The sequence below is a fragment of the Limanda limanda genome, chromosome 23 (genome assembly GCF_963576545.1).
Source record: "Limanda limanda chromosome 23, fLimLim1.1, whole genome shotgun sequence".
Classification (NCBI taxonomy): domain Eukaryota; kingdom Metazoa; phylum Chordata; class Actinopteri; order Pleuronectiformes; family Pleuronectidae; genus Limanda; species Limanda limanda.
Window position 1 is genome coordinate 5,443,008 of NC_083658.1, and position 21,902 is coordinate 5,464,909.

Sequence of the window (21,902 nt, forward strand, 5' to 3'; positions counted from 1 at the left end):
TTTACAGTGGCTGAAGTGTCTCTGAGGCTGGCTTTTGCTTTCCTAATTTTGCCCATTGTATTCCCAAGCATTTAACTACTATCTTACTATCAGAGAACTTTCCTATCTGATAGGCTTTGAAAAAACAATAAAATTATGTCACATGATTATTTCAAATGAGTTTCCCCTGTACGTCTAATCTGTTCATCCAATAATTGTTTCAGCTTTTGTTGAATATCAGTTAATCTCCAGCGCGACTTCCATTAATCCACAACCAGCTGCAGAAGGAGGCGTACAGCGGTTTCCCAACATCTCTTAACCCCCAAACCAGAGCCCGAACCCCCCCCCCATCCCCACCCCCTGTGTCAATGGCTGCCTTGTCCTGCACATAGCGCTCCTCTGTGAAAACCGGCCTGAGTGTCACATAGAAATATTGACTTTTTAATACTTCAAACATTCGGCTCGCTCCTTTTTAAAACAAGCCCCGGCAGTGTGTTGGTTTTTTAAAACCCTGCAGTTGCCGAGGTTTACCTTTTCTACAGGAGTAATAAAAGACGTGCTCTGAGGAGACGCACACACACAAGACAATGTAGAGAATAGAGAAAAAGCCTTGTCCAAATACTTTTGAGGAATCATAAGCAGGTAGATTAAATGATATCTTCGCCTATTTTAACGTAGGTGCAGGACTAGCCTATAAAAGCCTTAGAGACAAGGAGTGGAGGGAGCTAGCCAGGCGCTATTACATTAAAAAAAGAAATGTATATATTATGAGTAAAACTGTTTTATTTATTTTCCACATCTTGTTTATTTACCTTTGTCGAAATAGATATGTAAAAGTGAGAGATTGTGGTTTCAGGTGCAGCCTTTTCCTTAACCTTTGAGCTATTTCTTGACCAACTACCAAAAGGTGCCATGACCGCGACTGCCGGTCACTTGTGAATTAAAGATTGCAAGTTGAAAAACATTAAGTTCTAACAACTTCCCCTGAATAAATAAAGGCTGAGCACACACACACGGAGCGTCTTCTGTGAGTTCTAGGCTATGTGAGCAGAGAAAACATTAACGCCCAGCCGCCTGTCCATCACCCCCCATCAGCACTAAACTCGCCCTTACTCTCCTCATCCATCTTTCTCTCCTGTTTCACTTCAGCCTGACCTCATGTGAGACTGCTGAGGTTTGTGGGTAACACATTCAGGCGTCCAACTTCATGATTTAACACCACTTCCATTTAGGGCTTACATATTAGCAGCAGTGAGTCCTCGTATGTATAGTGGACGACTGGGAGCAGCTCTGTTTCCACTCAGCTGACATTTAGAATGTGGCAGAAAATTAAACTAGAATGGCACTCAACATCCCCCCTATCAAACCATAGTCATAAATATAAGTCCACTAAATATGCCTATTTTTTTTCATCAGGATTCGTGCATTACTCTCTGAGAAATTATAATTAAAAAAAATCCTTGATCAACGCGAAAATTGAACAAGTTACTTTCTAAACCTATTAAAGCAAAAACAAAAGATAAGCATGAAAACTGAACATCATTGGGCCAAAATAACTTCATACTCAAACACAACATTTGGCTAATGATTATTAAGCTTCGCTATCACCTTTATTATTGTCCACTTCAGGAGCTCAAGCCATGCTTTGCCATTGGGTTGCAACTCAGCACCACACAGTGGTTACATTTGATAGTTTTCCTGTATTTAGATCTACATAATCCTGTGACCTTTGACTGATCACGTTGTGAATAAATCATAACAATTATTTACGAAAAAAACATTGTACCTATGTAAAAGTACAAATAAATCCATACAACGAAACCCAAGTAAAAGTTATATTAGCACAAGAACTTGAACACTTACTTTATGTATGCACTGTTTGGCTACACAGGAGTACATGCAGCAGGTGTAAATACCTTGTAAAAAAAGTAGTGGAGGAGAAAGTACAGATATTTTCTGACAGATGTAACGCAGTAAATGTACAGTAATGGTATAGATAAATTTAAAGTTGATCAAAATACAGTAACTAAGTAAATGTATTTAGTTACATCCCACCTGTGGTTACTGAAGTTATTTAGGGATGACGTAAATATTAGCTACAGGAGAATATGAGCCTGAGGAAGTTTTGTTAAATGCACTTTTCAGCTTTCATTTATATTTGTTAATGTTCAACTGACTGCTGAGGTCTAATGTGTCGGATTTAAAGTGCGACATTATTGTTTTTATTCATTTATTTACTGAGAAACTAGTTAATTAAACATTAGCATCGATGACAGAAGCTACATGTCACTTTAGCGCACTGGCAACTTCATGAATTAGCTTCTTTTATTATATTTTCCTCACTTATTTCACAGTTAATATTTCTTAAAGTAACGCCGAATAAAAGATTGAACATGAACACATGGTCGTATAATAGTTTGGAGTTTAAATCTGCTTCACCAGAAGCTCGGCACCGTCAAAACTTTGACTGTTGAATAGAGTTCGGTGATGTTTCTTCCCAAGTCAATGAAATACGACATTGAGAGGTTTAATGTGTCATGTTTTAAGAAGAGTGGGTGGAGCCGAATGAAAGTGGAGCTTACCTTTTTCACCGTGGCCTCATCTCGGGGTCCTGGCCGGGTTTAGTGATGTGTTTTCGGGAACAGAGATGAGGCAGCCGCCTCCTGGTCCTCAGGTCCGGACCAGCTGCAGCCTCCTGACCGGTGACAAGCTGCAGGTGTTAACTCCGACCACCGGGGTCGCTGTGAACCAGATGGCCCCACACATGGGACCACATACAACTTTTCAACCTTGTTTTTACTTTTTAACAATTTCAAAATGTTCAAACAATATCTTATTTATGTAAAATTAACGATTGAACTTATTTTACTTTCCACCCCAAACTTATTGGAGTTCAATTCTTGTTTTGTCTTGTTTCACTGTTTATCCTGCCAGGGGCTGTGTGTCCACCCCATGTATTAAAAGTGTGTAAAAGCTATTTATAAAGTCTGTATGCAAACACACAAGTGGTTTAATATGCGTTTGATAGTGTTGGGCTGGATTCATTGAGAAAAACCAAAAACACTTCCAGCAGAAATTAAACAACGCTTTGCTTCCACCTAGTGGGGAACTTTGCATTTGTAAGATGGCCCAAATTTTCCAACGTTGTCACATCTGCCAGGACTTTATTTACTCATAGTAAACATCACATAAAGTTGCTTCAATTGAAACAAGTAAATACAACAGGATTATTTCAAACAAAACGTATTCCATTCATCTAATTAAAAAAAGAGACTCCCTAGTATCTTTATACTCAATACAGTATTTGTGCATCTCAGATAGATAGACAAAAAAGATGAAAAATTATAAACAGATCATTTATAGATCCTGAGGGAAATGTAGGTATATATCTAATAATATTGGATTCTAACAACACAAGCCCATGTTTCATGTGTGGAAGGGTTTTTAAAACATGTAGAATTTATTTTGTGTGTTATACAAGGTGTACAAAATATAAGTGAAAACAAAACATCCTGAGTACGTAAAGTTATTTATTCTGTGGCCCCATTTTCTTTTTTATACATAATCATACTATAGATAAAATAAAATAAAATGACTATGAATGATGCAAAATAATTTGTGACAGCTAATCTTACATTTTAAAATATTACAAAAATTGACAATGTAATGGAAAGTATCTCAACATTGTACTTGAGTAAATATACTTAGTTACTTTTCACCCACAATACGCTGCTGTTATTATTTTCCCGAGAGCGGATGTAGAAAATTCCCGCGCTTTGGTAATTCACTATCAACCAATAGGAACCTCGCATTCCCTTTCGTGCCTCGATTCCACCCAGTGAGCGCCGATGACCAGTGTGAGCCAATGGCGTGCGTTTCCCACATGGGTGGGGTCCAATGAGCGGAGAGCAGCGCTGATAACACGGACCAATGGGAGGCCGCCGTCGCCGTGTGACCGAAGCAGGGTCAGCCGGTCTCGTCTCGCCGCCTCTCCTCCTCCCGGCTGCTCCTTTCGGATCCTCACTGCAATGGCGGAGCAGCAGCAGTTCTACCTCTTGCTGGGCAACCTGATGAGCCCCGACAACGACGTCAGGAAACAATCAGAGGTAAAGACCGGGGGGCAGAGGGCTGCTGTCCCGGGCTGCTGACAAGGTCGGGCGGCTGGAGGTAACGGTTCGCTCCGGTTAGCCTCGGCTAGCCTGTTAGCTTAGCCTAGCCACACCGAGCCCTCACGTCAAAGCTCCGGGAGAGTCCACGTGCGACGAGAAGCCGACACCGAGCCCTGGTCGGCTAACTACCTCCACCATGTTGTGTAGCTGTGGGGACACAACACGTGTGTCGCCCCGTTGTGACTGTGTGTGTCGCCATGTGTCTGCGAGAGCCTCGTCGGGGTTGGAGTGAAAGTGAAATCACCCATTAACCGGGCGCCGATCCCCCGTTTCCCCAGCTGACAGTGAAGCTAGCCCCCCTAGCTAGTGGAGTACAGGAAGTAGCGTGGGGCTAAGTATTGCCTCTCCATTAGCCAGGAAGCTAACGCAGGACGTAGTTGGTTAGCAGGGGATTAACTACGAGTTAGATGAGATCATTAAGTCGCTGTGTGTGTAACTGAGAAAAACAGAACAGCAATGGGATCCAATATGGAGTTAGTTCCTTCAGGGCTAGCTGTGTTAGCATTCAGGCTACTCAGGCAGTTGGCCTACAGTGATTTGTGTGTAGAAGTCACTACACATTCACTTTTAAAAACGTGCTGTTTCGCCCTTATTGTTGTTTTTGTACTGACGTGATCCATGAAGTGATTTATCTCACTTACAGCCACGTCACTACACACACCCTCATCCCTCTCCCTGGATTAGATTCTCTGAGGATTTGTTTGGGGCTGAGTGAGAGTCGAACTGGCCTGGTCCCCCCCCACACACCCCGATCGGCCCCTGGTCGCGGCAAAGCTTTTGTTACCAGTTTCCCCACTTTTGCATGAGGGGGTTGAATCTTATCTCAAAGCCTCCCCATTCAGTCAGTCAGCGTTTCCCTTTATAAAACACAGACTGTCTGTCGCGATGATAAGCTCATTGGAATCTATCCTTTATAGAAACTGTCTTACACACATAATGGGGATTGATCCAGATGCAGGGGACAGCTATACTAGTGATTACAGCTACTGGACAGTGTGCAGGTCCATTGGCATCTAACAGTCTTTTAAGATCAATTTCATAACTACTGTAAAGTCCTGTTGGAATACTTTGGACGACTTGATGTTCAGTAGAAGTAGTTTTGATGTTTGACAGACATTCTGAGTAGAAATACGGTTATTTTGAGACACCACATGAAGGAGTTGTGTTGTATTTACATTCACTGTTACATCTGCTAAGTTAAAACACTAAAATGTGGCAGTGCAGTTTCTATTTAGATGTCTTTTCTGTTGCCACAGTTAGACTCGTCCTCCCTGTCCTGCGTCTTTGACATGCAAATTAGCTCACCTTTTAAAAACACCTTTTTATGGTTATTTCTGCATTTGCAATTTTCTAGCAGACATCTACTTGAGTTAACTTGGAGCCTCTGTTCAATCACTTGATAAACACAGCCCCATTTTTGTTTACCATCAGCCCCATTTGCACATGATCAGTTCCATAAGTTAATTGTCCTCGGAGCACACGCCCAAGGCTTCATGCATCTCCATGGAGCCCATCCCTTTTACGTGTTTGCATTTCTTATGCGGCTTACAACACAAACCGAAAGCACGCAAAATGCATCAGAAAATAAAATATGTAGTTGAGGTTTGTTGAGTTACGTCCGTAATAAACTATAAGAAAATTACAACGCTTTCTAGACAATTGCTGACACACCACAGCATCTGTTTCAGCTCGAAATTTGACGCAGCGTGGAAGTACAGGTGTGTGCAAAATAGTTTTTCTTTGTGACTGCGATAAAGCAACTGTGACATTCTATCTGGAATTGATCCATTTTCCATGGAATGTCTGAAATTGTACATCTGTCTTGTTGCTCACAATGCATCAAATTGGACGACTCATCCTTACCACTTTCCGTAATGTTTTTTGCAGGAGACCTATGACACTATCCCTGGCCCGAACAAGATCACATTCTTGCTGCAGGCCATCAGAGATGCATCTGCTGCAGAGGAGGTTTGTACCAAGACTTTTTTGCCTTGAACTGAAGGAAGGCTACGGAAATCTTTAAGTTTAGCCTCCCAGCCAAATGTAAAAAGTATTAACCCTGGCAATTCCTGAACCAGTAATGAAGTACATTTTGTGTTAAACGGATTCATAATGTACGTGTTGTTGTATGTTCACTTTGAAACGATACAGGATTGACGGCATTTTAAAGAGTGTAACGACACGTGTGCCCTCACCCCCGCCCTGACAAAAAGATCCATGAGTCACAGTTTTGGCATTCTGGCTGTTATGTTTACTCTGAGTCTGAGTCCACCAGCTGCTTGGTCCTCCATGCTTCCTCTACTTTTCTTTACCTCGAGGCTGGTATTTTTAGAGTCTTGAAATGAGAGTAGGCATAGATGTGCTCGGCCCAGGGAGGGTGACTGCCTTTCTGGGATGCTGCAGGTTTTGAGTGGATTTTATTTTGGGGGGGGGGCATTTATTCTAATTACACACCCAGTTCATTCTAACATGCTTTGGCAGCAGCAGGTTTTGTTGGGCATCTCAATGAATCCATAAGGAAGTTGTATAAACTTATTTGTGTCACAGATTTGTTGCAACATCCAACATACGGTTGCTCAGCAGCCACTCAGATTTACCTTTAACATTAGTGTAAATGGTAAATGGATTTGTATTTATATAGCGCTTTTCTAGTCTGATGAAGACCACTCAAAGCGCTTTACAGTACAGTTTCACATTCACCCATTCACACACACATTCATACAGTGCATCTACTTGCAGCACTTTGTTATTCTATGGGGGGCTATTGAGGGTTCAGCATCTTGCCCAAGGACACTTCGGCATGCAGATGGTTCAGACTGGGGATTGAACCGCCGACCTTCAGGTTGGAGGACGACCACTCTACCCCTCAGCCACAGTAACTTAACAGTAAACCTGAGCAGTTTACCCTCAGGTTCGGCTTGTAAAGCTGTTGCGATTAAAAGGTGAAAAACACCTGATGATGATGATGACACTAACATACACTGCTGAAGATATGCCCCTAACATTCGCTGGTGGTCTCTTGCATCCAATAACATCAACTGATGGTTGCGCTAGACCTTCAAACATACAAGGGATATTCTCCATCTTGTCCTGTGTTCTAAAACATTAGTTTAAGTCATGTACTTTGGTGTTGGGGGCCACAGAGGGGAGTGTAACAAAATGTTGAAACTCATTTTTTAATCCACTCAGGCCAGACAGATGGCTGCAGTGCTGCTTCGGCGGCTGCTGTCATCTTCCTTCGAGGAGATCTACCCGGGCCTGACCATAGAGCTGCAGACGGTCATCAAGACAGAACTGCTGACCAGCATCCAGCAGGAGACCTTGCCAAACATCCGCAAGAAGGTCTGCGATATTGCAGCCGAGCTCTGCCGCAACCTCATTGGTAATCATCCTCAGAGATTTTTCACAACCTGAAGTTTTGACCTGTGCGCTGACTGATTGTTTTTTTTGTTTCTGCTCTAAAGTACTTCCTACATTCTGTCATTTTAGATAGTGATGGTTGTCGTGCAGAAATTATCAGTAATCCTCTTATTGTGGTGCCTTTTTAAAAATCTAGACGATGATGGAAATAACCAGTGGCCAGAGTTGCTCAAGTTTCTGTTTGACTCTGTCAACTCTGACAATGTCGGCCTGCGAGAAGCGGCACTCCACATATTCTGGTGAGCCCCAGTTTTAATCAAACTACTTCCTTGTTTCGGCATAAGCAGCGGTGGATGATTATGTCATTTGGTTTCATTTTAGGAACTTCCCAGGAATTTTTGGCAACCAGCAGCAGCATTATATGGAGGTTATCAAACGTATGCTTGTTCAGTGCATGCAGGACCAGGCTAACCCACATGTAAGGTTTAAAACACAGTCACAGGGCAGATTGTTTCCAGGTTGATTATGAATGTGCATTTCATTTTTTAAATACTTACCCTTCAGATTCGTACTCTGGCGGCTCGGGCTGCAGCATCCTTCGTTCTGTCCAACGAAGGCAACACCGCTCTGCTGAAGCACTTTTCCGACCTGCTTCCAGGAATCCTGCAGGTGAGACACCAGCACGTCTGAGTTTTGATTTCCTCTACATTAGATTTAGACAACAATTCTTTTACTTTTTTGTGTATTGTTTTATGTGGGTCCTAACCATCTAGGCCCATTATGTGGAAAACAAATACAAATTACAATGAAGAGAGAATAAGGATGTTAATTTAAACAAAACACATTTCCGTGATATACAGTGCTAACAAGACCAGTAGCTGCTCCTCCCAGCAGTGATTATATTATTATACAACCCGAGTTAACAACAGGCGTAGGACTAGATTATAGGATGTAGGATGTCCAATATATCAAGTAATTTCCCAACAGCTATTAATGTTTGAATCCTTCCTAAGCTAAACTTTACAACAGGGTTTCAGTTTGTTTGCTGCTTGCTTGAGAAAGAATGAAGTTGCAAAACAGACCTCATCTTGTTTTTCATCAGGCGGTGAACGAGTCCTGCTACCAGAGCGATGACTCTGTGCTCAAGTCTTTAGTGGAAATTGCAGACACGGCTCCTAAATACCTGAGGCCCAACCTGGAGGCGACCCTGCAGCTCTGTCTGAAGGTGAGTCAGAGAGCAGCATAATGCAAACTATCACTTTACTGCTCAAAATGATGCATTCAATTTCAACACTCACTTATGTCTGTCCCCTTCTCAGTTGTGTGCAGACACCAACCTGACTAACATGCAGAGGCAGTTGTCTTTGGAAGTCATCGTCACCTTATCTGAGACGGCAGCCGCCATGCTGAGGAAACACACTGCCATTGTGGCTTCGAGTGGTGAGGATTTGGTTTAATATCAAATAAGTCAGAGTTCCCCCATTAGTCTTATCCCTCCATAAGATGTTAGGTTGAATAGTTCAAGACAACTGTTGTGTCCTCAGTGCCCCAGATGCTGGCTATGATGGTGGACCTGGAGGAGGACGATGAATGGGCCATGGCTGATGAGTTGGAGGATGATGACTTTGATAGGTAAGGACTGGAACATCATCAGCACGACATATATTGTGGTTAGGATAGGGAAAATGTTTTTTCTGTAGCTTCACTCCAGGAGTTTCATTTTTGTATATAAGATGAAAAGTCTATCTACATGTTTGGCAGTATTTTGAAGATCTTTTGTGTACTCACCAGTAACGCTGTGGCCGGGGAGAGCGCTCTGGACAGGATCGCCTGTGGTCTGGGAGGAAAGATCATTTTGCCCATGATCAAACAGCACATCATGCAGATGCTTCAGAACCGTAAGTAAACCTACTGATCACATGGATGGGTTTAAATCGATCACTGTGAACATGAGATTAACTGTGCGTATTTGTCGCTAGCTGACTGGAAGTACCGTCACGCCGGGCTGATGGCGCTGTCGGCCATTGGTGAGGGCTGCCACCAGCAGATGGAGGCTATCCTCCAGGAGATTGTCAGCTTTGTCCTCATCTTCTGCTCTGACCCTGTAAGAAATATTTTAGTTCTTGCAACTACTGTTAAAGGATTTGTTCATATATATTATGGTGTTTTTAAAGTTTATTTCTTTCCCCCCCTCAGCATCCAAGAGTGCGTTATGCTGCCTGCAACGCTATTGGACAGATGGCCACAGACTTTGCTCCAACCTTCCAAAAGAAATTCCACGATAAGGTATTTAAAGGGGCGTTTTCTGGTGGCTGCAAGCTCAGTAGCTTCTATAGTGATTTTAGATTCAGTTATCCAACAGATTTTTTCTGGGCACTCCTTTAGCTCACCTACTGCAGCAAAACAAAAATATGCAGAATCACGTTTGCAAGCTACAACCAAAATCATCTTTTCCTGCTGTGGACCATGAAGACTCACCCTGTCTGTCTCCCGTCCAGGTGATCTCAGCTCTGCTTCAGACCATGGAAGACCAAAGTAACCCTCGGGTGCAGGCGCACGCTGCTGCTGCCCTCATCAACTTCACAGAGGACTGTCCCAAAACCCTGCTCATCCCTTATCTCGACAGCTTGGTGCAGCACCTTCACGTCATTATGGTTGCCAAGCTGCAGGAGGTAATAGGAAAAAAAAGCAGTGGGATCATCACGAAAGAGACTTGTATGACGTTTCTCGCAAAACTTATCTACTAAACCGAGTCTTCTCTTCCTCCACAGTTGATCCAGAAGGGCACCAAACTGGTCCTGGAGCAAGTGGTGACTTCCATCGCCTCAGTGGCCGACACAGCTGAGGAGAAGTTTGTGCCATACTATGACCTGTTTATGCCCTCGCTCAAACACATCGTAGAAAATGCAGTGCAGAAGGAACTGAGGCTGCTTCGCGGCAAGACCATAGAGTGCATCAGTCTCATCGGCCTGGCTGTCGGCAAAGATAAGGTACATCCCTGAAGCATGTGATCAAACGGTTCGCTGAGATCTCAAAGAGAACCTCCTGTTTATTTTTTTATTCTTTCTGTTCTATTTCTAGTTCATGCCAGATGCCTCTGCCGTCATGCAGCTGCTCCTCAAAACCCAGACAGACTTCAATGACCTGGAGGATGACGATCCTCAGGTAAGAAGACATTGATGACATTTTGAAATATTATGTTTTTGTATTATTCCTTTCCACGTAGTCAAAATGTTACTTTTTGTGTGTGTGGTTTAGATCTCGTACATGATCTCAGCCTGGGCCAGGATGTGTAAGATCTTGGGGAAGGAGTTTCAGCAGTATCTGCCTGTGGTGATGGGTCCGCTGATGAAGACGGCCTCAATCAAGCCTGAGGTGGCCCTCCTCGACAGTAAGTCACACAATGGGGCTTTTAAAATGGTCTTTAACAGCAGGCACTGACAATCTTATAAAATCCGTCTTTGTCTTTTAGCCCAGGATATGGAGAACATATCGGAGGATGACGGCTGGGAGTTTGTCAACCTGGGCGACCAGCAGAGTTTTGGCATCAAGACGGCCGGTCTAGAGGAGAAGGCCACTGCCTGTCAGATGCTGGTGAGTGCCTGATCAGGGTGAGGTTTCTAAACTGACAGGATCACGAGGGATAGTGAGTCAGATCTGGAACAGCCAGTAGCACCGACATAAAGCCATTGTTTATCTTTAACTGGATCTAGATGTTGAGTTTCATCCTTATTAAAATGTTTGTGTTGTGTTTCAGGTGTGTTATGCCAAAGAGTTGAAGGAAGGTTTTGTTGAGTACACCGAGCAGGTGGTGAAGCTGATGGTTCCTCTACTCAAGTTCTACTTCCACGATGATATCCTTTTGACCAAAACTGGAATTTCCTCCTCGCATCTAAAAAATTTATTTTAATTTAGTTTATCAATTGAACTTGTCCATTAAAATATCAGCCGTGTTGGTGGCATTTCCATAACTATCTCACGTGTTCGAGTGGCTGCAGCCGAGTCCATGCCCCTGCTGCTGGAGTGCGCTCGTGTTCGAGGACCCGAGTACCTCACCCAGATGTGGCACTTCATGTGCGACGCCCTCATCAAGTCCATCGGAACAGAGCCGGACTCAGACGTCCTGTCAGAAATCATGCACTCTTTTGCCAAGGTAACTTTAACTTAAAACAATCAGCACAATTCAAGGCTTGGTGTCCAGTTTCTGTTCTGACTGACGTGAGTTTGTGTTTTTCCTCAGTGTATTGAGTTGATGGGTGACGGGTGTCTGAACAATGAGCATTTCGAGGAGCTGGGTGGCATCTTGAAAGGAAAACTGGAAGAGCATTTTAAGAACCAGGAGCTAAGACATAGTGAGGCTTTATCACTCGCTTAAAACATTTTTTTTTTCTCTGATTTGTGCTTCCGAATTTATCTTTTTGTACAATCTAACATCAGATCAACACTTTGTCTTCACAGCCAAGAGACAGGATGAAGACTATGACGAGCAGGTGGAGGAAACATTACAAGACGAGGTAAATGTTTATATTTAAGTAGAGCTGGAGGTTGTCTGGTACAAAGTATGCCTCATGAAACTTTATCTATATTTAATGACAATGCAACACCTTCCTTTTCTTTTTCTCCAGGATGAGAATGATGTGTACATCCTGACTAAAGTGTCAGACATCCTGCACTCAGTGTTCAGTAGTTACAAAGAGAAGGTGCTGCCATGGTTCGAACAGCTGCTGCAGCTCATCGTACAGCTAATAGTAAGTTCCTACTGTTTTATTCTCGTATTTTCAATATATTCTCAAGCAATACAAGTCTACTAGAAGAACGAGAGGGCCTTTTAACAAAAACTGGCCTCTAGATGGTGCCAAATTGACTTTTGATTCACTTCATATTGAGGGAGAAACTGTAACTAACTTGATCATCTTGCTCTTAAGTGTCCCAGCAGGCCGTGGGCGGACAGACAGTGGGGTCTGTGCATATTTGACGACGTGGTGGAGCACTGCAGCCCCTCCTCCTTCAAATATGCAGAGTATTTCCTACAGCCTATGATGCAGTCTGTGTGTGACACAAGCCCCGAGGTTCGGCAGGCGGCCGCCTACGGCGTTGGCGTCATGGCCCAGTACGGAGGAGAGAACTACCGCCAGTTCTGTACAGGTACGTCTTGGTTACTGGTCTTTGGTGGCAGTGATGTTGCTGTATCGTTTCTTTGATATCTTGTTGACGTCTTGTGTTTCGTTGTTCTAGAGGCCGTCACGCTGATGGTCAGAGTCATCCAGGCAGCCGAGTCACGCTCCAAGGAAAACGTTAATGCCACAGAGAACTGCATCTCCGCTGTCGGAAAGGTCATGAGGTTTCGGCCGGAGTGCGTCAACGTCAACGAGATCCTTCCCCACTGGCTCAGCTGGCTACCACTCAACGAGGACAAAGAGGAGGCCGTGCACACATTTGATTTTTTGTGCGACCTCATTGAAAGGTAGGACTGCTGCCACAAATTTGCAGATTTAAAAAAAATTAAAACCATAACTTTCCTCCTGCTGATTGTCATCTTCTCTCCGCAGCAACAACCCAATCGTCCTCGGGCCAGACAACGCCAACCTTCCCAAAATTTTCCTCATCATCGCAGAGGGTGTTGCAAATGAATCGGTCAAGAGCGAAGACGCTTGCAGCAAACGTCTCGCAAATGACATCCGTCAAGTGCAGGTGAGTTACAGCTATGTCACCATGTCAGGATATGTCTCCTAGATATGGATATAGAGTTAAGCACCACTACAGTTGGAGTCCAAGGTGTCTGTTCAGTGATTTATTATGATTTAGTTTAGGTGCCTAAACATCAGGTAGTACTTTTTTATGGTATTGATCTTTTTGTCGTGTCTTCCAGATGTCGGCAGGATTATGGACGCAGTGTGTATCGTCGCTGAACGAGACGCAGCAGAAAGCCATACAGGACCTACTGAACACTGCCTGAGCCTGAAGCCCGGTCAACTCCCCGCTCCTTTTTAAAAAAAAAATTATGAATAAAGCCCATGAAGAAAAGTTGAGCTCCTGGATCTCCTCCGTTCACTCCCTGTTCTTCCTCCTGCTCCGATCTGTCGTGTTAATGGACACCCCCATAATCATCGTACGATTCTATAACTCCACCCACATTCAGCAGACTGGGGGAGCAGGTTGGATAATTATGACAATGGAAGACATTGGCCATCCAAGACTATAACCCTGTATCCAAGGAAATGGGAAGGAGTGGTGCATCAGTCACCCTGTGTCTCATCGTCATCACTCAACTTCTTTCATGAATTGTCTCTCTGCGCCCAGAGGAACTCATTCTCCACTTAGCTCAAACAATCTCATTGGACAGTCCGGCTCAGAGGGGCCGAAGTGGGGGGGGAGTGGGGACAGGACATTCTCTTGGACTGAGATATTGAATTAGGTGAAAATGCACACTGGGCAAATTGCCTGTCTCCTGTGAAATTTCTTTTTTTTTCCTTTTGTATTTTTATTTTATTTCTTTTGGTTCAGTGTTTCCTGGGGGGAAGCGACCTCAGAGGGTATGTTTAAAAAGTAACGGCATGTTTGTTTAAATGGCTAACTCTAGAAAATATAAATAGTTAGGAAATTTACATCATGTCTGGAAAGAGTTGACATTGATTTAAGAAGCTTTCCTCCATAGCCTTTCAGACAGCTGTTCACTGGAAATGTTTGGACGCTTCTCTGCCCCTTCACGTAGCAGAGCTAAGGATTCTCGGACAAGAAGGTTGAGTTGTAGCTGACCACGATGCGTATGACATGCTGGTGGAACATGAATATCATGAATTGTAGAGTATTCGTAAAATGCGTGCTACCATACTGTTATTCTTTATGGTTTTCGACCCTTCGCAGTCTTGCAGGTATGTTATAGAACTGCAGAAAATACCAACAATAAAATTCCATTTGAGAATTCTGAGACATGACTTTCCTCATTTGTTTCAACAGAGCAACCATGCTTTATTAGGACACAAATGTTTAAATTAAAGCTCTCAACCAAACTCGGTCATAGATGTTGACCTGGTGCCTTCTGTAGACAGCTGTGTTTATCCCCCCGGCCCTTTACAAAATCACAAAATATACATAAGCAGGATGTACAGACTGCTGTAAGTTCAGAGCTGACACTTCAGAAGAAAACTAAGGCAACAGTCCAGCAATAAATCCTCCCTCCATTAAATTGACTGGGAAAGACAGTCAATTCAATCCTAACGTGCTGTTTTGCAGGTTAATGTCCTCTGCTACTTCACCTCATCTTAAGCTATTCAGAGATTGTCATACTTGACAAAACCTGCAAAACCCAAGTTAATAGTATCAGCAATTTTTAATTCATCCATCTCATGGCTTGGAAATGCCTCACCCTACAGAATCCTTTAACACAAACTGAACATTTGAATCTTTTTGAAAAAAGGATTAATTGCAGGACTGTTGCATTAGACTAGTGCACTTTATTAACTGGCAACTAGGCGCGGCTCCACAACAAATTGATTTGATTTCTCTACACATACAAGGGCTGTCATGACTTCTTTTTCCACTGGGACTGACATTGAAAGTTTAAATCCCCAGGCCAGCTGGGAACACCTGGCTCAGTCAGGCTTTCAAATTAACTTTGAAACTGTCATTTTCACTACACATTAACTTCCACTGTGAGGCCAAAGTGGAATTTTTCTCTAAGACCAGCTTTTGTTGAAGAAAATAATATTTTTTAAGTCTGGTCAAGATTTGATTTCATCTTTCAGGTCAGATATGATCAGAAAGGCCATGGTGTAAAGAAAACCTCCAGGGTGGGAGAGATTATAGTGAACTACAGTTAAAAGCTGTATGTCCTTGAATGTCCTGGCTGTCTAAAGTGACTAGACCCAAGTTTCGTGCCACACAGAAGATTTTCAGTTTGAATTTACACAACCAGAGCAAGAGGGGATGCCAGTATCAGAGGAAATAATACAGTATTTACAGTGAAGAGGTTGCGCATGTGCTGAACAGGAAGTTGAGAGTAAACTAGATGCTTCACATTAAAACATGGTGATTTAGGACAAACAACTACAGGGCCTCCAGTGTGCTTCTCCCTTAAATTTTTCTCCTTAGCTATTTCCTCCATACTCGAATGCAGTCCTCTCCCGTCGTTTTCTTCCTCTACTGGAGCATGTCCACAAAAGCGTCAAACTCGTCGATGTTTTTCTCATAAACGGCCAGTTTCTCTGGCAGAGAGTCCTGCAGAAAGAAAATGAAAAATCACAGTTGTTTACATACATTGCTCACTGTTTTCACTGAGGATATTAAACAAGAATTAAAATTAGAGCTGTTCCGATATCCTCCACTCTTCAGTATCAGAACACCTACTTAAAAAGATCATTGACGGTAAAAGTCTGAAGTGTTACCAGGTCATCGGCCATCGACTGCGCGCTGATGTGTAGAGAGAGACTGGCCAGTTGTGGAGGATTTTGAAACTCTCTGTAGAAGGTGCCCAAATCCATCGGCAACAAGTCGTCTTTAGAGAAGGCAGGTCTCTGCAAACAGGAGGATGGAATTATTTCAAATTCACAAATATTACAGGTTTCTTTTAAGAAAAATATCTGAGTAGTGTTAAGTTGTTTTCCAGCCCTTGCGTCATAAATTACCATGGACCATCTGACAATAATTTTCATTAACAGTGAGTTAACATTTTATATTTTTACGGTCAGGACAGTAGTGAGTGAGCAGAAGACACTTAAACAATGAGTACGTACAAAGTCGACCATAACGAAATCGTCCTGCTGCCCCGATCCCTCTGAGCCCTGAGAGTGAAGGCTGGCCTGCAGGGGGGAGGGGCAGGGAGGGGAGTCTGGGGGCTGCACCTGAACACAAACACAAAAATATCTCAATGCAAGCAAAAACTTTATCGGCCAGTTTTGTATTTTTTAAAGAAAATTATACAGTGTCCATTTCAAGGTCAGACAACACATCAGAGGTCAACAGTTACCATGGGATCATTCTCCTCTGAGTCCAGGCCTCGAGGGGCGAATGCAGCAAATGGCAGGTCCAGACTGGCTGCTGTTAACTACACAAACACACAGATCGAAATTTAGTGTTCCCTTCAGTGATGCAAACACGAGTGGATAAACACAACAGACTATATGTGATTTACCTGTGTGGCGGGTTTATTGACAAATGCTCCGACTTTCCTCGTGAACGCGTTGAGAGACTCCACCGGGTCATAGGGAGAAACACTCCTTCCTTCATCGCTGTGCAACAGACCGTCATCATCCCCGCTGGAAACGGGGATGAGACAAGGTTATAAATAGTCTCATCAAGTTCCCACTTCGTCAACCAACCTGCTACATTTGACTATCACAGCACTTTATTACCATTAAAACAAAAGGGAATAACTTTGTTGATGCTGAGTTTAAGTGATGTAAGAGATTCACCTGCTGCCAGGGGTGTTGGGGGCGTGCTCGGCTGTCAGGTGGGTGTCTGTTCCATGAGGATAGGTAGGAACCAGCACAACTCCTCCCTCCCTCACAGCATGCAATACCTGAAGAGGGAGAACATTAAATCAACAAAAAAACAATGATACTTGCAGTATAACAGTATTTAAGGGCGGAGAATTACATCAAAGTTTAATCTGATTGATAACCAGCTTCTTTTATTATTTTTTGGGGGGGAAAGCTGTTGTCTACAGTGACTATCTTTTGTGGACTAGAGTGTGATCTCATCTCTGCTATCAGCATTTATGATAAATTGGCCAATAACATGGCTCTGCTAAGGGATTGGTCAACCTCTACTGTGTCTGGAAGTGAGTTGATTGGTGCAGCATTACCTGGTTTGGATTGGCAGCGGGGTGACAAAGATCAGCAGCTCCTGCTAGAGTTGGAGGATGGTAGGATAATCTGGAAGCATAAAGCTGGAGAGAAACCGAAATGTAAGGAAATTAGGAAAAACCCTGGAGACATAAGCTGTTTTCAAACATGAACTCCTGACATTCTCCGGACTTTGCCACTCATATGAATTTTTTTTAGGTTTGTTTTTGTTTGCAGCACATCAACACTGGGTATCAGCCCTTATCACCAAAAGCTCTAGAATCTAATTGTGTTTCCAAGTTGACATCTTTGTCTGGGTCTTCTACATGTATGTCAGCTCTTGTTCATCCTGAGACATTTGCATTCTTTTTTTTCATGTTCATTGTGTGTTTGAAACGTCATCTACATGCCATCTGGTTGGCTGTGAATTTTGGGCTAAGTCAGACATTTTATTAGGGGGCTGGAAGGAAAAGCTCTGGGGAATGTCCGGAGTTCAGTGCATGTCTGAAAGCAGCTATACTCTTCTCAGAACCGAGGCGGAGGAGATGATGATACAAGATTAAGATGAAAAAAAATCTAGTGAACACCAGCAAACAGGAGTCACAACATAAAGCTATAAGTAAGTGATGGAGCTTTAAACAAGGACAAAAGGATGATGGTTAAACAAAGTTTCTAATGTAGCTCCAGCACAACAAGGAGCAACACACACCCCAAAACAAAACATGAGGGATCTGACAGAACAGCCGAGTTGATCAGTGCAGTTTCAGAGCGTCACACACACGGTTGCGAGCGCAGACTCACAGTGTGAGTGACAAGTCCGGAAGCCAATGGAAGCTGCAGACTGTCCACAGGGAGGGGCTTGGGCAGTTTAGAGGGAGACGGACTCAGTGTGCACACACACTGAGATATTGCAGACACACACACACAGAAAAAACATTCAATAAAAGGACATCAGGAAAGAAAAGACAAAGAGAGAAAACAGTAAGTGAAATAAAAAACAGGTATGGAAATGGAGAGAAAAAGTCACAAGGTTAAAGAAAGAAAGATAAAATAAATGAGTAAGTGTCATACCTGAGAGGGAGGGGAGGTGGAGAAGGAGGTGGTGCAGACCTCCTGTGAATCCTGAACTCCTGCATAATGTCCTCCGTCCTCGTCATCCGGAGCTCTACACAAACAAAGTACAAAACAAGTGAAGTTGAGATGTGTCTCCATTTTTAAATAAATGGCTGCCTTCACTTCCAGAACTTTCAGTGGTTACCTGTAGTTGCAGGGGTGACCCATATTTGCAGGACGGTGGCTGCCGCAGGGAGGATCCACAAAGTGATCCACGATGATGCCCATGATCGGAGCGGCTCGCTCAAACTGCCTGCAGGAAGACAATTCAACAGTTGTATAAAATCAGTAAATATAATAACTAATAATAACTTCCTTTCTAAGAAAATCCGTTAGAGAGTTCTGGTTACCTGTTAGACATGAATGCCAGGTTTGTGCGGTAGGCACATGAAAGTGTGACTGTGCCAACAGGGGTTCCAACGACACCAACACGCACTGTCTGAAAACCTTCAAAACAAAGAGGATGACTCAGTTAAGAAAGATTTCAGCTGGTTTAATGCCGTTTTTCTCCATACATTTTCAGCCCAACTTCTATTTCATTTATTGTAAATTTGTGGTAACATTTGTTAGAATAACTTATGACCTAAAAAGGTCATAAGTCAAAACCACTTATCAAAACCACTTATAAGGTCATCTGTTGTTTTACTTCGTGTTTAGATTTGACTAAGGTAAAAACTGTTTAAAATGTAATGTATAAGTAGTTTGCTATTTGTCCAACTGTACTTTTGTAATGTTAAGTCATTGTGAATGCTTTGTCAGTGATTTGTCAATAAGGTGAGGTCACAGTTACCTTCTCCTAGTCCATTCAGCTGGACTTCTCCAAAATAAATCCTGGACAGACGAGAGACAGAAACACAACAAACAGTGAGGTTTAGAAGACTGGACTAAATACTCACAGCTAAACAGTGACCGAGAGAGTCCACATACCTGTATAATATGACATAGTCATGTCCCTGCTTTCTGGACAGTTTATAGGCGGGTGTTACTCTGGTGATGGCCAGCAGAGACTTCAGAAGCACAGACAGACGGTTGTACACAGTGTATGACACCTTGATGTCTTTATCGCACCTGCAGCAGAAACAGAAAACAGCAAGACTCATTAGTATACAGCAGTCTGAAGGCCTTTCAAATGACTATCGTAATAATGTAAAAAATATTTACACTTTTTGTCATTTGTGTCTTACTTATTGAACTCAAATTCAAAATGAGGAAGTCTGCTCCTGGTGGATTACAAGACATACTTTAAAATGGGGTGATGTGTTATAACAACATAATGTCACTGACGTACGGACAAAGTCAACCATTTATGGCTCCAAGCAGCTGATGCTCACTGTGATGGGTTATTTGAACTTCTCAACAGTTCCCTCACTTACTCACAAAGCTCTGTTATTTTAGAAGCCGGGCAGGGGGAAGCAGTCGTCACAAGAGCAGCACATGATGAAGTGACCATTACAGCATCAGTATTGTAAAAACTGCTTCTAATACTACAGTTTTAAAATGTTGTCTTCCAAGCTAGTTCTGTACACAGACACATGCACAGCATTGACAGGCCTCTTATCTCCTCTAACAATCCTTAACTCACTTTTCATTCATCTCCAGGCACCAAGTCTCTAACTCCATGGAGTCTCCCTGAGTGGGAAAGAAACAGAGGAACAGATGAGCAGAGGGATATAAATCTGGGACAAAAACCATTATAATTACATCTTCATTTTCATTTGTAGAGGAGTCCTCTGGTACCTTTAATTCATAAAATACAGGTAATTTCTCCATGCAATTTCACCAACCACTCATGTTTTAAAAGCCCTGACCACTTATCGGATTATTTATGATATGTTAATAAAACTTAGAATAAAGTATCTGCAGAGATTGAGGTCATTATTTTACAAAAGAAGAAAATGGAAGCAATAGATGATCAGAGGGAGGGTTTTTACCTCTGATGTCTTCAGGGAGATCTCAACACACATGGAGCGTCCGATGCCTGGAAGTTGACCCGCCAGCGCTTTCTTGGCTTCATGAGTCACCTCTGGTATGTCTTTGATGGCCAAATTAAACTGGGGGACGATATAATGATTAAACTTCACACTTATACAAGCAGAAAACCGTGTGCAACAAGGTAAAGATACAAAACAACTACAACAATCTAATCGATGACTACAACTTAATAATAGGGAAAAGGAAAATGAGTTTACCCAGTCTGAGCCTGTAGGGGATGAAGAAGAGCGAGTGCAGATTTTCTCACCGAGTCGGGCTTGGACTATCACCTGAACAGTCTACAAACACACACACAAGCCAAAATGAGAAATCGAATTGTGAGCGGCCATCTTAGAAACAAAAATCTGTTTACATCAGCATCCAGAGTAGCAGGGACACTGTTACTGGTGGTTAGAGGGAAAACATGTTGGTTTAAGAAGTGTAACACACACCACAAGGCCTCAGGGACACTTGATAGGCTGTAGTTATAATGGACATGTCTAGATTCAAACTCATAACAAAGAATATCTCTATTACCTTCAAGGCAAAGAACTTGATGAACTTGTCCAAGTCCTTTTTATCCTGGGGACTTAGGTCACTGTCCATGTTGACACGACCCTGCAATCCAACATGAGAGTCACTTAGAGATGGAAACAATCAAAACAACCTGCTATAATGTTGAGCATGAGCTTGTTTCGCCACTGCATCCAAACTATATTCATTCAAATTAAATTATTCAATTATATATGGCTTTAGAAGCTGAGTGAGGGTCAACAAAGATATCTGTGAATATTGACAGTTTCAATCTCATCTGTATGTTGCCTAAACAAAACAGCTCAGAGGCCTAGAAGACAAATAGAGACACATATAAATCGTCTCGATCAATAACACAACGGAAGCTGTTTATAACGGTTGTTTTTAGCCTCCATGCAGCAGCAGCTCCTGTCACCAGCCACGTAGCGAGGCCTCCACGTTCACAGGAGATTGTCCAGTAAGATTTGGAGGTCATGTTTTAACCACAAGACGCTGACAACCACTCAACACTGTACACAACACGATCCGATGTATTTAAAAGCAATCAAACATCAATTTAATCGATAGTCGCATTTGTTGTTCCTGTCACAGAGACGAGTGAGTCAGTGACGCGCTAACGCTAGCTAGCTAGCTAGCTGGCTACAACGCACTTTAATGTAAAAGAAAAAGCAACACTTACATCCGCTGTTGCCTTAAAGATGAAGCTTCAATAAAATAAAAAGCGGGTTAACTAACGTGACGAGGGAAACTGCGCTCGAAGGGGATTTAAAGATCCATCTGAGATGTACACAACACTGAAGACAACAGGGCTGCTCGTCTGTTTATCTCCTCCATGTCGACGTGTTTGGGTCGCAGTGCTTCCACACTGGCACTTTCGTCGATCCTTGTGAAATCCTACGTGTCACATTAAGGCTAGAAAACACAGAGAAATACCATCAATAGGGAAAAAATACACGTGCGCTATTTTATTATTATTTTTTATTACGAAACGTCA

The 21,902-nt window shown here is 42.8% G+C and overlaps 2 protein-coding genes across 3 annotated transcripts; one reads left to right on the forward strand and one right to left on the reverse strand.

Annotated features, from left to right (window-relative positions):
- Positions 1-3,963: 3,963 nt before the first annotated feature.
- Positions 3,964-14,436, forward strand: kpnb3 (karyopherin (importin) beta 3). The gene is made up of 26 exons (XM_061067301.1): positions 3,964-4,085; positions 6,036-6,116; positions 7,338-7,530; positions 7,705-7,807; positions 7,890-7,986; positions 8,073-8,177; positions 8,611-8,733; positions 8,828-8,948; positions 9,053-9,140; positions 9,300-9,406; positions 9,488-9,612; positions 9,705-9,794; positions 10,007-10,180; positions 10,280-10,498; positions 10,590-10,673; positions 10,767-10,899; positions 10,981-11,102; positions 11,266-11,362; positions 11,489-11,661; positions 11,749-11,860; positions 11,967-12,022; positions 12,134-12,256; positions 12,434-12,653; positions 12,744-12,972; positions 13,058-13,199; positions 13,378-14,436. Exons 1-26 carry the CDS (start codon positions 4,008-4,010, stop codon positions 13,462-13,464), a joined length of 3,282 nt encoding a protein of 1,093 aa, XP_060923284.1. The 5' UTR covers positions 3,964-4,007; the 3' UTR covers positions 13,465-14,436.
- Positions 14,437-14,452: 16 nt separating this feature from the next.
- Positions 14,453-21,749, reverse strand: atg13 (ATG13 autophagy related 13 homolog (S. cerevisiae)). Of its 2 annotated transcripts, XM_061067305.1 has the most exons (18): positions 21,588-21,749; positions 20,912-20,992; positions 20,593-20,673; positions 20,335-20,454; positions 19,986-20,032; positions 19,331-19,471; positions 19,194-19,234; positions 18,754-18,850; positions 18,549-18,656; positions 18,362-18,455; positions 18,092-18,190; positions 17,311-17,394; positions 16,919-17,025; positions 16,639-16,762; positions 16,474-16,551; positions 16,241-16,348; positions 15,893-16,021; positions 14,453-15,725 (listed from the first exon to the last, which is right to left on the reverse strand). In XM_061067305.1, exons 2-18 carry the CDS (start codon positions 20,978-20,980, stop codon positions 15,648-15,650), a joined length of 1,605 nt encoding a protein of 534 aa, XP_060923288.1. In that variant the 5' UTR covers positions 20,981-20,992; positions 21,588-21,749; the 3' UTR covers positions 14,453-15,647. The 2 variants fall into 2 exon arrangements, with proteins under 2 accessions (XP_060923288.1, XP_060923287.1); XM_061067304.1 differs by lacking the exon at positions 18,092-18,190.
- Between the last annotated feature and the right edge of the window lie 153 nt (positions 21,750-21,902).

Excerpts from the sequence above, each read along its gene's own strand:
- kpnb3 (XM_061067301.1), top strand. The coding sequence starts at position 4,008 with ATGGCGGAGCAGCAGCAGTTCTACCTCTTGCTGGGCAACCTGATGAGC. Across the intron at positions 8,949-9,052 it reads TGCCATTGTGGCTTCGAGTG|TGCCCCAGATGCTGGCTATG; the intron begins GTGAGGATTTGG and ends TTGTGTCCTCAG. Across the intron at positions 11,363-11,488 it reads CAAGTTCTACTTCCACGATG|GTGTTCGAGTGGCTGCAGCC; the intron begins ATATCCTTTTGA and ends TAACTATCTCAC.
- atg13 (XM_061067305.1), bottom strand. The coding sequence starts at position 20,980 with ATGGACAGTGACCTAAGTCCCCAGGATAAAAAGGACTTGGACAAGTTC. Across the intron at positions 18,191-18,361 it reads CCACCTCCCCTCCCTCTCAG|TGTGTGTGCACACTGAGTCC; the intron begins GTATGACACTTA and ends GCAATATCTCAG. Across the intron at positions 16,022-16,240 it reads ATTTCGTTATGGTCGACTTT|AGACCTGCCTTCTCTAAAGA; the intron begins GTACGTACTCAT and ends TCCTGTTTGCAG.